General features: G+C 40.2%; 1 protein-coding gene across 4 annotated transcripts in view; it reads left to right on the top strand.

The window, feature by feature from the left end:
• The first annotated feature begins 8,750 nt into the window (after positions 1–8,750).
• The window catches only part of ZDBF2 (zinc finger DBF-type containing 2), a 28,347-nt gene continuing 24,690 nt past the window's right edge, over positions 8,751–12,407 (top strand). For 2 of the 4 annotated variants that reach the window (XM_058186444.1, XM_058186461.1), the window contains exon 1: positions 8,803–12,291. In XM_058186444.1, coding sequence (XP_058042427.1) covers positions 12,241–12,291 — 51 coding nt within the window. In that variant the 5' untranslated portion in view covers positions 8,803–12,240. The other 2 variants (XM_058186451.1, XM_058186469.1) reach the window with 2 other exon arrangements.

The raw sequence follows: 12,407 nt of genomic DNA, 5'->3' as shown, positions 1-12,407 counted from the left end.
AGTCAAGCTCCAGGTTTCCCTGTACAGACTTTTAGTCTCCAAATTTACTTTTTGCAGTCCTTGGTTTGAATATTTATAAACATGACAGGTCTATGTAGACAGCAAGGTTGTCAATGAGTTACAGATATAAAAGTAGTCTCCACGTCCCTTTAGTATCAAAAGATAATCAAATTACCTTTCAGCAGTATGACCACGTAACACTATGATTTGGAGCACCGTTCAAGCTTCTCTCTTATAAGCATCAGTTTGCTGGCATTTTAACTCTTAGCATTAATCAACAATTAATTAATGGCTTAGATTAACTTGAAGGACTTGCTTTTTTACTTATAATTTTAAACTGCCTGGCATGTAATCTGTATATCAAAGGAAGCAAGGCTAAGCCATTTGCAGCTGAAATACTGACCTAAGTGCTCAAATTAACCTTCAGGGACATATAAAATGGAAAGTAATTTTAAAAATGTCCAGCTAATGCTTTCTTCTGTGTCATAAAACACAATATAATGCCAGGCATGTTTTCACTTGGCTTCTTAAAAAAATGAAATACTAAAGCTGTGAATAATTTTCTGGAACATCTGCAAGGTGTGGCTTCTTTAATAAATGATAACTGGCAGAAAGACCAGTCTACTGAGACATGAAAAGTAAGCCATAGAGTAACATATCCTAGGTTGGAATAAGAGGTGGGGGGAAAACAGTTGTCCAGCCAATGGTGAGAATTATATACCAGCAACATCTGAAGGGCCAAAAACTGTATGTTTTTCTTGCTGTTTGTTTGAGTGGCTTATAAATCTTACAAACCAATCAGCCAATCAGATATATACTTTAATTTCTCCAATGTATAATTTGGGATTAAAAGAAAATAATCTCATAATCATATTTCATAGAATCATTGGATTTAAAGAGACTTATAATGTGTTAAAATATGTTGTATATGTTATAATACATATCATAAAATATACAATATATACTGTGTGCTATAAACATCTTATTATGGTTGTTTTCATTTCTGTAAACCAAGGAGAGTCATAAGATTATAACAGTTTGAAAATCTAACCAATAACATTACATTGATTCCACTGAGTGTGCTTGCATTTATCCTCACCTGCAAAAATCAAACCAAAACAGAATAAACCAAAAATCCAAACCATTTGAGTTGTAGAGATGAATGGAACAGGAATGAAGCTGAAAGAAGTGCTTTCCTTCTCTGGCCTTAACTTGCTTCTATGAAGACTGCTGTTGCTCTGGAACTAGTTGCAAATGGATTTGTTTTTGCCTAATTGTGCTCCTTTGATATGGACAATGGAGGATTGAGGTGTCCCTGAGATTGCTCATGTAAGATTATCAGTTATAGTTCTTTTAATTTGCAATTAAGATCCAAGATAACATTTTGGTCAAGGATCCATTGTATGATAGACTTTAGACAAAATGACTTGAAAACAGGTCAGTGAAAATAACCTATAATGTTAAATACTTACCATTCCAATTTAATAAATTATCATTATAATTTTCTTTCAGGATATATCTGGCATAATCAATGATTTTTTTTAATTGAGGTTTTTTTCTTTAGCTAAACATTGTAACTTGCTTCCACTGATTTTAAAACATTGGCTGAACCAGACCACCATGCGCTCATGACTTAGTGATAACTGAATGGACATAATGAAGTATATATATTACCCATGTGTTGCAACTGAACTGGAATAATAATTCCATCAGCAAATAGAATGTGCCTGTATATATTTTTAAATGTTTCATTCTGAGAAAAATGGGTTATAGAATAGAATAGAATTCTTTATTGGCCAAGTGTAATTGGACACACAAGGAATTTGTCTTGGTGCATACACTCTTGGTGTACATAAAAGAAAAGATATATTTGTCAAGAATCATAAGGTACAACACTTAATGATAGTCATAAGAAAATAATCAATATAAATCTTAAGGATACCAGCAACAAATTTACAGTCATACAATCAGAAGTGGGAGGAGATGGGTGATAGGAACGATGAGAAGATTAATAGTAATGCAGACTGTTTAGCAGAGTGATGGTGTTCGGGGAAAAACTGTTGTTGTGTCTAGTTGTTCTGGTGTGCAGTGCTCTATAGCAGGGGTCTCCAACCTTGGCAACTTTAAGACTTGTGGACTTCAACTCCCAGAATTCCTCAGCCAGTTTTGCTGGCTGAGAAATTCTGGGAGTTGAAGTCCACAAGTCTTAAAGTTGCCAAGGTTGGAGACCCCTGCTCTATAGCGTCGTTTTGAGGATAGGAGTTGAAACAGTTTATGTCCAGGATGCAAGGGGTCTGTAAATATTTTCACAGCCCTCTTTTTGACTTGTGCAGTATACAGGTCCTCAACGGAAGGCAGGTTGGTAGCAATTGTTTTTTCTGCAGTAATTATCCTCTGAAGTCTGTGTTTGTCTTGTTGGATTGCAAAACCAAACCACACAGTTATAGAGGTGCAAATGACAGACTCAATAATTCCTCTGTAGAACTGTATCAGCAGCTCCTTGGGCAATTTGAGCTTTCTGAGTTGGTGCAGAAAGAACATTCTTTGTTGTGCGTTTTTGATGACATTTTTGATGTTGGGTGTCCACTTTAGGTCATGAGATAGGGTAGAACCTAGAAATTTGGTCTCTACTGTTGATACTGTGTTGTCTAGTATTGTAAGAAGTGGTAGTATGTGAGGGTTTCTCCTAAAGTCCACCATCATTTCTACGGTTTTGAGTGTGTTCAGTTCCAGATTGTTCTGGTTGCACCATGAGGCTAGTTGTTCAACCTCCTGTCTGGATTCATTATTGTCTCGAATGAAACTGATCACTATTGTTTCATCTGCGAAATTCAGTAGTGTAACAGATGGATCATTTGAGACGCGGTCATTGGTATAGAGAGAGAAGTGGAGAGGGCACATAGCCTTTGGGGGGTGAGTGCTGTGTTAATTGTACAGGTATCTGATGTGATTCTGCTTAGTTTCACCTGCTGCTTCCTGTTTGTTAGGTAGCTTATGATCAATTTACAAGTGTGTTCGGGTACCATTAGCTGGTTTAGCTTAGTTAGAAGAATGTCTGGAATGATGGTGTTGAATGCTGAACTAAAGTCTATAAACAGGACCCTTGTGTAGGTCTTTGGAGATTCAAGATGTTGTAGGATGTAGTGCGGTCAAATTAACAGCATCATCTGTTGATCTATTTGCTCGGTATGCAAATTGCAGGGGGACTAACAGCAGATCCGTGATGGTTTTCCAAGTGGGACAGCACTAGCCTTTCAAGGTTTTCATAACTACAGATGTTAGAGCAACTGGTCTTATATGGAAGGAAGGATTTATGTGGAAGGACTGTAGCGTATATGTGAGGGACAAGCATTTTATATGAAGCTCAATAATATAGTTGTGGGTCAGATGCAATGGCATTACACTGAAGAAACTAATTAGAAAAAGGCTTTGAGTCATGTCATACTGTCATGTGACTTTCCACTTTTAAAAGTTGAATAGAATCTGCCTGATTATGTGTTATCATATTTCTTTTTGGTATTCTTTGGCTTTTTTGTCTTGCTTTCCTTGGCCTGTTCTAAAGCCATCCATAGCACATCCTTTTCCGTATAGTTTTCTAATCTGCATTGGATGATCCTAACCATTTTATTGCTTATGTGTGAATTTAAGAATACTGTAATTTTACTCTGTTAAATTTTCTTACTTCTGTATTGTTATATAGATTGACCTTTTCCAATCTGTTTTCACCATTATTCTCCAGATTTGCTGCCATCATTTGGTTAGCCAATTTTACTAATTCTTCTGTTGCTTGCCAGACTTCTGTAGAAATTCCAATAATTCCTATGGACTTCCAACTTGGAATGCCCCGAGTACAGACTGCATTTCATATTATGGCACTAGAGATTTTAGTAAATAGAGAGTATCTTTTAAAGATGTCTTGGATATTCTTTACTGTGCAGAATTTCAGTATACTCTTTCCAGATTTGTTTGATCTTCTTTGCCTGGTCATCTACTATCCTTTTAGCTGTTCAAACAAGTGTTTTGGCTGAATGAAGTAAGAGCTTACAAATCATAATCTGGAAGAAAAATGTTTGGTATATTACTGATACCTGTACCCCATCTCTGTCATTCTCTGGGAAACAAATGGCTTATTGTCTGAATGAGGTTTATGTACATTTTGAAAATTATTTTGTAAAAGTGCTTTGAATCTTTCACGTGTCCAGCAATTCTCTTATTAATTACAGTAGGCGTATCTACCTTTTTTCCCAAGTTAATAGAAAAGTTTGGAAAAAAGACATAGTTGTCTAATTAGTAATACAGAAGCACTGCATTTCTTTCAAATCATTTTAAATGTGCACAACTCTAGTTTGCATAAAATTGGAAGAACTTTAGTCCATCAATCATTCACATGGCTACATTACTGTGAGTCATGCTTTTGCAACTTGGGCACATCATATTTCTGGATTGGGAACAATATGCTATTGGCTTCAATTCTCATTAGTGAACTTACACTCTATTACACAGTTGCCAACATCAGCACTCATAATAATACACTAGTGATTATCACAAACTGAGGATGTGGTTAAACATTGTTTATACACCTGACAACAACTTATTCATGTCCTTAGTGACAGATAGTGTCTGTTTTGAGCATTTCATTTAAAGAATGCAGGACTTCTGCCAATTGTAATACAAAACCATCCAAGAAATTGCACCATGCTTAAATGTTTTCTTAGTTCAGCAGCAGATTTAGGGAGGTTAATTCCTGACATAACTTCTATATCTTTGTCTTTTGGCTCATTCCATGTTTATTTATATCACATCCTAGATATAGAGCTTTTTCTAACACAAATATTTGATTTAGTTCAGTTTCTGATATGCACTGATTGTAGTTCAGAATGATCGTGTTCAGCCTCAGTAAGACTGTAACTGAAATAATCATTTATGAATATTGAAATAGATACTAGGCATTATAAGAACACAAGCATTTGAGAATTTATTTTTTAAAGAAAAATATGTCTAGCCAACAATATACTAAATGTACAGTAATGACTTTGACATAACCTAGATGTCAGTGATTCTGTTGCTACCACTGGTAGCAACAAGACTACTCAAGCACCTGCAAATCATAGATCATCCACAGAAAGGATTTATCATTCTTTTCACAGCTTGCTTTGGCTATTTCAGATTTATGCATTTGTGACCTATAGCATTTCTTTGAATGTTTTAATAACTCTACATTGGAACATCGTCTGTAATTTTGCTCTGATTTTGGTATGTAGTGGGACCAGTATTATTCTGGTTTTATGGACTGCATATGGGAAAGCTCCTTCCATAGCTTTTATCTTCCTTGGAGGAATTTGAGTTTCCCTTTTTCTTGTAAAGTGTTGTAATAACTTCTAGAGGAGAGTAAACCCATTGCAAAAGACGCCTTTCTGTTTGTATGATTATTTATCCAACTACAGAACACATACAGGAAGTCCCTATGTTAAGATCAAGATCCATCCCCAAGTCTGCCTTTAACTAAAAGTTGCATGTGTTGGAATTTATGAATGGGCTGCCTATTACTAAAAATGGTGGATGATGTTTTCCTTCCTTCAGCTGACAAACCATTGAAACCACATATTTTCATGAACAACTGAAAACAGATGCATCTTAAAAATGCACAGCTTTAATACTTTGTTGGCTTGAGGAAGGAGAACATCATCCACCATTTTTAGTAATAAGCAGCCCATTAACAAGTATAAATTGTCTGCAAGTCAGACCTCTTGACACACAGTTTATATTACATTCTCTGCCTCTGTACTAGCCATAAAATTCTACAGGCAGTGTAAATTCTTGCTGTAAAAGATGAAATTAAGTTCCTCTAGAACAGGTGTCAAACTCACAGCCCATGGCCTGGATGCGTCACGTGCTGGCCATGCCCATCCCTGGTTTAGCAAAGGGGAAAAAGTTGCAAAACGTCACGTAATGTCCGTTGTGAGTTTGACACCCCTGCTCTAGAGTCTAGACAGAAAAATTTAAAATTTTTTAAAAGCATATTGTATGATTTACAGAAACACTCATGATTTAGCAAAGTCATAAGACTGTGATAGTGAACCTATGGCACGTGTGCTACAGCTGGGACATGGAGGCCTTTCTGCGGGCATGTGAGCTGTCACCCAGCTCAGCACCACCACATGGGCCTCCCACCAGCCAGCTGATTTTGGGATGTGCAGGGGATCGCGTGCACATGTGTGGAGGTCACGCGTGCATGTGCTTTCAGCACATGACGAGAAAAAGGTTAGCCATCACTGTCATAAGGGCATTATAAGTGATCTCAAAAGAAATGCTTATGGTGTCACCATGTGTTCAATTTCTCTTCCTTCCTTGACATGACAACTGAAAAGTAAACAATTTCCAAACATTTGTGCCACTCAGAATTTAGCAAGCCATTCTGTTCCCTTTGCATGTTTTCTCACACTGGGTGATTAATGTACATAGAGATTGAACATGGTGATAAGATACATCCCTGTCTAACTTTTTTACTGATCCTGCACCAATGTGTCACCATAAAGAGTCTCACTGTTGTCTCCTGATCAGTGTGCAGTGATCTGAGAAGTCTGATCAGAATTGGGACACTAAGATCAAACCCTCCCCCCCAATAGCTTATTGGGTTCTACATAGTCAAAGCTTTTCTGTAATCGATCACAATTAAAGTATTGTAGGAATTAAATACATGGTGGCGAATGGCAGCGTGCTGTCGGAGGCCATTGCAGCCAAAAATCGCCCCTCCCGAGGTCCGTTTTCGCTGGCAGAGTGTGTTTTGTCCCCTCCCGGCCTCAGCCACACGAGCTGGCTAAACGAGCCAGTAATTGAGTTCACGGCTGCTATCAGTCCTGGCAGGGAATCTGCAGCTGCCTGCCAAAGTCTCCCTTTTATCTTGGGGTTGCCAGGCAACCAGGAAGTCAGCAGTCCAGGCCGAATGTTCAGCTCAATTCTCCAAGAGTCAAAGAGTTCAGCTCACTTCTCCACGAATCAAATAGTTCAGCTCAATTTTTGCTCGTCACGGAGCAGGGCTGCTTTTATACTGAGCCATGGTGTGGCTCCGTGACTCAGCACTTCCTAGGCCTGCCCCACCCCTGCTTCTGTTTTTCCCGCCTCTCCTGCCTACGAAACCTAGGGTCCAGCCAGGCCTGATTGCCATCAGCCAGGTCTGGAGGCGTGGCCAGGGGGGGAAGAGTCAGGGGACAGAGGCCTCCTTATCTCCTCCACCTGGCCTGCCTCTGGCTCCTGGAGCTGAGCCAGGGAAGCTGGTGCTCCAGTGGTAAGTCCTGATGGCCCTTCCCCCTCACTTTCCGAGTCACTTTCTGGCAAGAGGCCAGCTCAGGGGACGCAGACACAACAGAGTGCTGGCAAAACAAACTACTAGCAAAAGTGCCATTTGATCACAAGGGAAGGAGGCATCGAGAAATGTTTCCCTTTTGCATTTGAGCATCCAAAAGGGACAAGAAAGGAGAAAGGGAAAGAGGAAAGACAAAGAAAAGATGGGAAGACAGCAAGGAAGAAAAAAGAAGGAAAGGGGAAGGAAGAAGGAAAATGAAAAGGGAATGAAAAAGAGAAAAAGAAAGGGAGGGAGGGAGGAAGGAAGGAATAAATAATGAGAAAGGGAAGGTCTTTGAGGGAAGTCCTGCCTTAGTACTTGGCCACATGCTGCCCTTGTCCCCTTCTGACCTCTCCTGGTGGTCTCCCATCCTATCGCTGAGGATGCTTTGGTTACAAAGCCAGATCCCCTTGCGTGGAGAGGGAGTGGGCCTCCCTCTGATGCACACACTTTGCCCTCCTGCACACACCATGAGCAATCTGGCTAAGAAGAGCGCGAACAGCAGCAGCCTCCAGGTGGTGGTAAGCACAGCCGGGCACCCCCTCAGGGAAGCAGGACTGGGCTGGGCGGTCCCGGTGCCCTGGGAGCGCGAGGGCCGAGCTGGGCACTTGCCCTCACCTGCCTAGGGCTCTGGACAGCCTGTGCTGCTCTCCGGGGGTCATAAGCATGGCCTGATAGGGATAGCGAGCTCTCCCTCGTCTTGCCTTCCTCTGCTGGAGACAATGGATCCCCCCCAGCTCTGCCTGGGCCACCACAGGCACACCCGAAACGAGTGACGTCGAGCTGCCCCCCCCTCCCCAGGTCAAACACAACCTTGATGCAGCCCTCAATGAAATGGAGTTTGACACCCCTGTTCTAGGCTTATCTCCAAACTGAACCAGGAACTGTTAAGAGGAGCCGAAAGTGCGAGGCGATGCAGCTGGGAGAGCTCACCGCTCCCTTCCTTCTCTACAGTCTCCTGCCGATACACCAACCAGGTCACACACCTGGCAAAGAAAAGAAAAGGCGGGATGTTTTGTAATTTTGCAAGGGGCGTTTGGTGAACTACGGTTTAGCTGCTGTACTGTGTAAACCCCAAAAGGTTAGCCGAGCACGGCCGAGCTTCTTCCGTGCAAACCACACCCCTTTCCACAGTGGCAAAAAGAAGTCCTCTCGGACCAATTCGGGTGTCTGGGGACACAGAAGGCACCGCTGCTCCTTTCTCCCTAACGGCTATTAGGGTAACCGTTTCGGCTCGTCTTGTGGCAGTTTCCAACCACGCGTCCGGACGGCACGCGCTTGATGCTCCTCACCAGCCACGCGGAATAGTACTGTATGTAAATTCCTTCTGCGCCTCTCTAGGAATATTGAGTGAGTGTCTTCCCGATAACCCGGAAGAGGAAATTGCGGTTGTGCTTTTTTTTTTCTTTTGACACTTTTGAATCAGTGAAGGGGGAGGGGGAAGCGCAATGGAGGTAAGAAACAAACGTAGCAGGGCGGCAGGCAATTTAGGTCGGGCGCTTAAATCGGCGGTATAGAGGAAAAGAAAAGAGTAGCGGTTAGATTACCCCGATGCCGTCGCTTCCTTCCATGCACGCGCCTAGGGGCGGAGCTTCTTGGCTGCTTCCGGAGCGCGCGCGCGCACCCTTTCACTCCCCCCCCCCATCCCACCCCACCCCCACACCCCCGTGTAATGTCTGCTCTGAGAGTTCAACCGCTGAAGTCGTAGATGTTACTCTCCGTGGGGCGGGCGTGGGGGAGTTCCGCGTGCACCCGAGCCCCTCATTTTCTTACCCCAATTTCCCTTCAGCTCCTGCTTATGAACGTTGTCTCGAAACACGTCCTGGTTTAGGCTAAGCTGTAATGCGATCTATATTTCGGTTTGGCTTAAGTGTTGGGTGACCATCCCGACAGAGGTAGTTTGACCAGTTGTGATCGGCCACGGCTTAGCATGCTGTATGAACCAGCCAGTGTCCTTTAATGAGAGCTCTGCAGCTTCTTTTGCGCTATGGTCATTCGTAACCGTTGGTTTTAGATTTGCACCAACTTTTGGAAAAAATTGGCTGTGTTCGCATGGCTGGGCTAATTATCTGTTGAATAAGGCAGAGTTGGACACCAGGCTAACCTGTAAACCATGATGCCACCCAAATACTAAAATCAACTCACTTGAGTAGGTTTCATAGAACCACAGAGCAGCCATTTATGTTTTTGAGTCTACCTTTCTGCTCAGCAGGGAACAGATTAAATATTTTAATAGGCCATATAAAATATAAAATATAAAATACCTATACCTAAGATTTGGCATATTAGTGGAGGCTTATGTAACTATCGTAAACACCCCAGTACAGATCTTTACCTAGAAATTGGTATAATATTGAAAAGAGTTTCAGCCTGCCTGTTTACATCCCATTTCCATCATTCTAATTTCTATTTACATCCTTTTTCTTATTTATTTCTGTGTCCCTTTCATAAAGGAGGTGCTTTCAGTTGACTTTCATTCCAGTGGGTAAGGTGGGATATCTTGGGCATAGGTATTGTTGGCGTTGTATGGTTTTACATGACATTATTCAATTATTATTGAATTATTCTGTGTAGATGCTTATAGGAGCCACTCCAGTTCATATGAAGAAATGAGCATGTATGAAATTGTATCAGATAAACAGGCTATAAATAAGTTGTATGGAACTTTCTATATACAACACACTAGCTTAAAATACTATACTAAATTGTAGCTCTATTATGTAAACAGCCAGGGCACTTTTGACTTATTGTGTGGTGAGATAATTTAGTTAAATCCTAAATCAATTAACCATGGGAAAATACATCAAGAACAGAGATGAAGTAATTTCAAATATGAATTTTTTGACTTGTGTGAAACATACATGTTAACATGTCTCCAGTTGTTTGAAGTGGTGCCATAAACCTTCGATAGAATTTTAAGAGTATAAAGAGACTCAAAATAAAACATAGAGTAATGATATGTGTTAGGAATCATTTTAAGTTTGGGTTCAAAATATATTTTCACATGATATATTGCACTGTACGAAAACAAAATTCTCAAGTTTATACAAGTGTTTCCTAAGCTTCAAGCAGAACTGTTCTTGTTCAAGAATACCCAGTCCTGAACTTGAGTTTTGTAATAATAATTGGGTAACTTGTTTCCCCTTTTTTTACAGCCATCACCCATCATGCTCTAAAGATTATAGTAGAGCAGGTAAAACATGCATCCTTAGAATAGGTAGGACCAAAATTTGGGCATTTTATTTTACTGTATTTTATATTTAGAGAGTTTCAGGGAAGAGAACCTTAACCCCACCCCCATTTTTTGCCCTAACCTTTAATGGGCAAAAAGCAGATGGTTAAAGATTCCATTCCACTTCCTAAATCCTCTAAAGGCCTCTCTAAATCAGGCCCTGCTTTGCCCACTTTGGGTACTAGGTCCAGAAAAGGTTAGCCATCACTGGTCTAGACAGTCACATAAACAAAAGGTATGTTTTTATAGCTGCCTAGATTGTATAGTAACGCAATCAACTGTACAACCATCAGTGATAATAAAACAATAATGGCATGGATCTTTCTCTCCTGCTTAATCATTAAAAGACAAGTCCAGTAAAGCTAGCTCTAAACTATTCTCCAGAAGACTGTAAGAGAGGGGACCATTCTTGTCTTAAAGGAGAGGAGCAGGCACCAAGAATGCCTCATTCTGTGTCCATTCTGCTACTGCCTTTGGCAGGTAATCTCTATTCACCTGAATTGAATGCCTAGGGTTTAACAAGCACCTTGGATTACACTGAAAATAAACTAGACTTAGACTTAGAATAACTTTATTGTCATTTTGAATGTACGCTAATTGGCATACATTAAAATGAAATTTCATTGTATACAGCTCTCAAAGGGTCACTACCTCCAACATACACTACATAAACATGACAAAATAAATAATTACAAAATTATGCATATATCCACATATATGACACAGAGAAACAACACAGTCTAGTTTGGATGTATACATGTACATGGCGAGAAAAATGAATCTTGCAAGTTTACCAGATGGATGGCATAGGGAAATAAGCTGTTACAGAATCTGGTAGTCCTGCTAGATATACTTCGAAACCTCCTCCCAGAGGGGAAAAACAGAAACAAGACTGTAAAGTGGGTGTGTGGGGTCTCTAACAATGCTTTGAGCTCTAAGCACATAGCACTTATCAGGGTGGATAAAAATTGATGATTTTTTAAAAATAAAAAAGTGGATTTTTAAAAATTTAAATCAGATTTTATTTTTATTTTTATCAAATTTATGTTAATAAAACGCTTTTGGAGTAAAAATCTATCTAAAGGTAGTTTTCTATTTAAGGTACATTAATAATTTAGTTTATTCAGCATGAAATGGAGCTTAGTTATGTAACACGAGGCTGTATATTCTGCAATATTTACATTTTTTGTAAACTTATTCAATGAATCCAAGCTCTGCAAGCTGAGGTAACATACACTGCATTGATGCATTCACACAATTTCACAGTAACCATGAGATAAATCATAAAACAGTTCAGGAATATTCCTTTATCCCATTGTTTTACAAATCTATGTACACTACAAACTGTATGATTATTTGAAGAGAAATGCATCTGTACCATCAAGCTCTAAGTGTGAGGAGGAAGGGCAAGCAGTAAAAATGAAAGTGAAACCTTCTAAGCAGCTTCTAAATCTTGTGATCTTTCGGCATGTAGCTTGAAGTGCTTTATTCCTCCCTTGAGGAGCAAAATGGCAGTAGGCCGTAAAAGAGACCCAGTTTGGGAATATTTTAATGATGTTCCTCTACCTATGAGTGAAGCAGGTATGGGGGTAAAGCAGGTATGCATGCAAAATGCAGCAATGCAACAAAGAGATGCAAGGCCTGGTGGCCTGAATGAAATAATATCATGAGAAGTGCTGTGATGAAAGGACCATGTTTGAAGAGGCAGGACCTTCAGGTTGGTATACTTTTTATTTCACCATATTTTTTAGACTGCCATGGGGTATTGGTATGCTAAAGCAATAATATATATCTGCTATTGTTACTGCATGGCACTGCATACAATTGCTAAAA

This window comes from Ahaetulla prasina, chromosome 1 (genome assembly GCF_028640845.1).
Source record: "Ahaetulla prasina isolate Xishuangbanna chromosome 1, ASM2864084v1, whole genome shotgun sequence".
Lineage (NCBI taxonomy): Eukaryota > Metazoa > Chordata > Lepidosauria > Squamata > Colubridae > Ahaetulla > Ahaetulla prasina.
The sequence above is the reverse complement of the archived record's forward strand: the minus strand, read 5'-3'. Positions and strand labels throughout refer to the sequence as shown.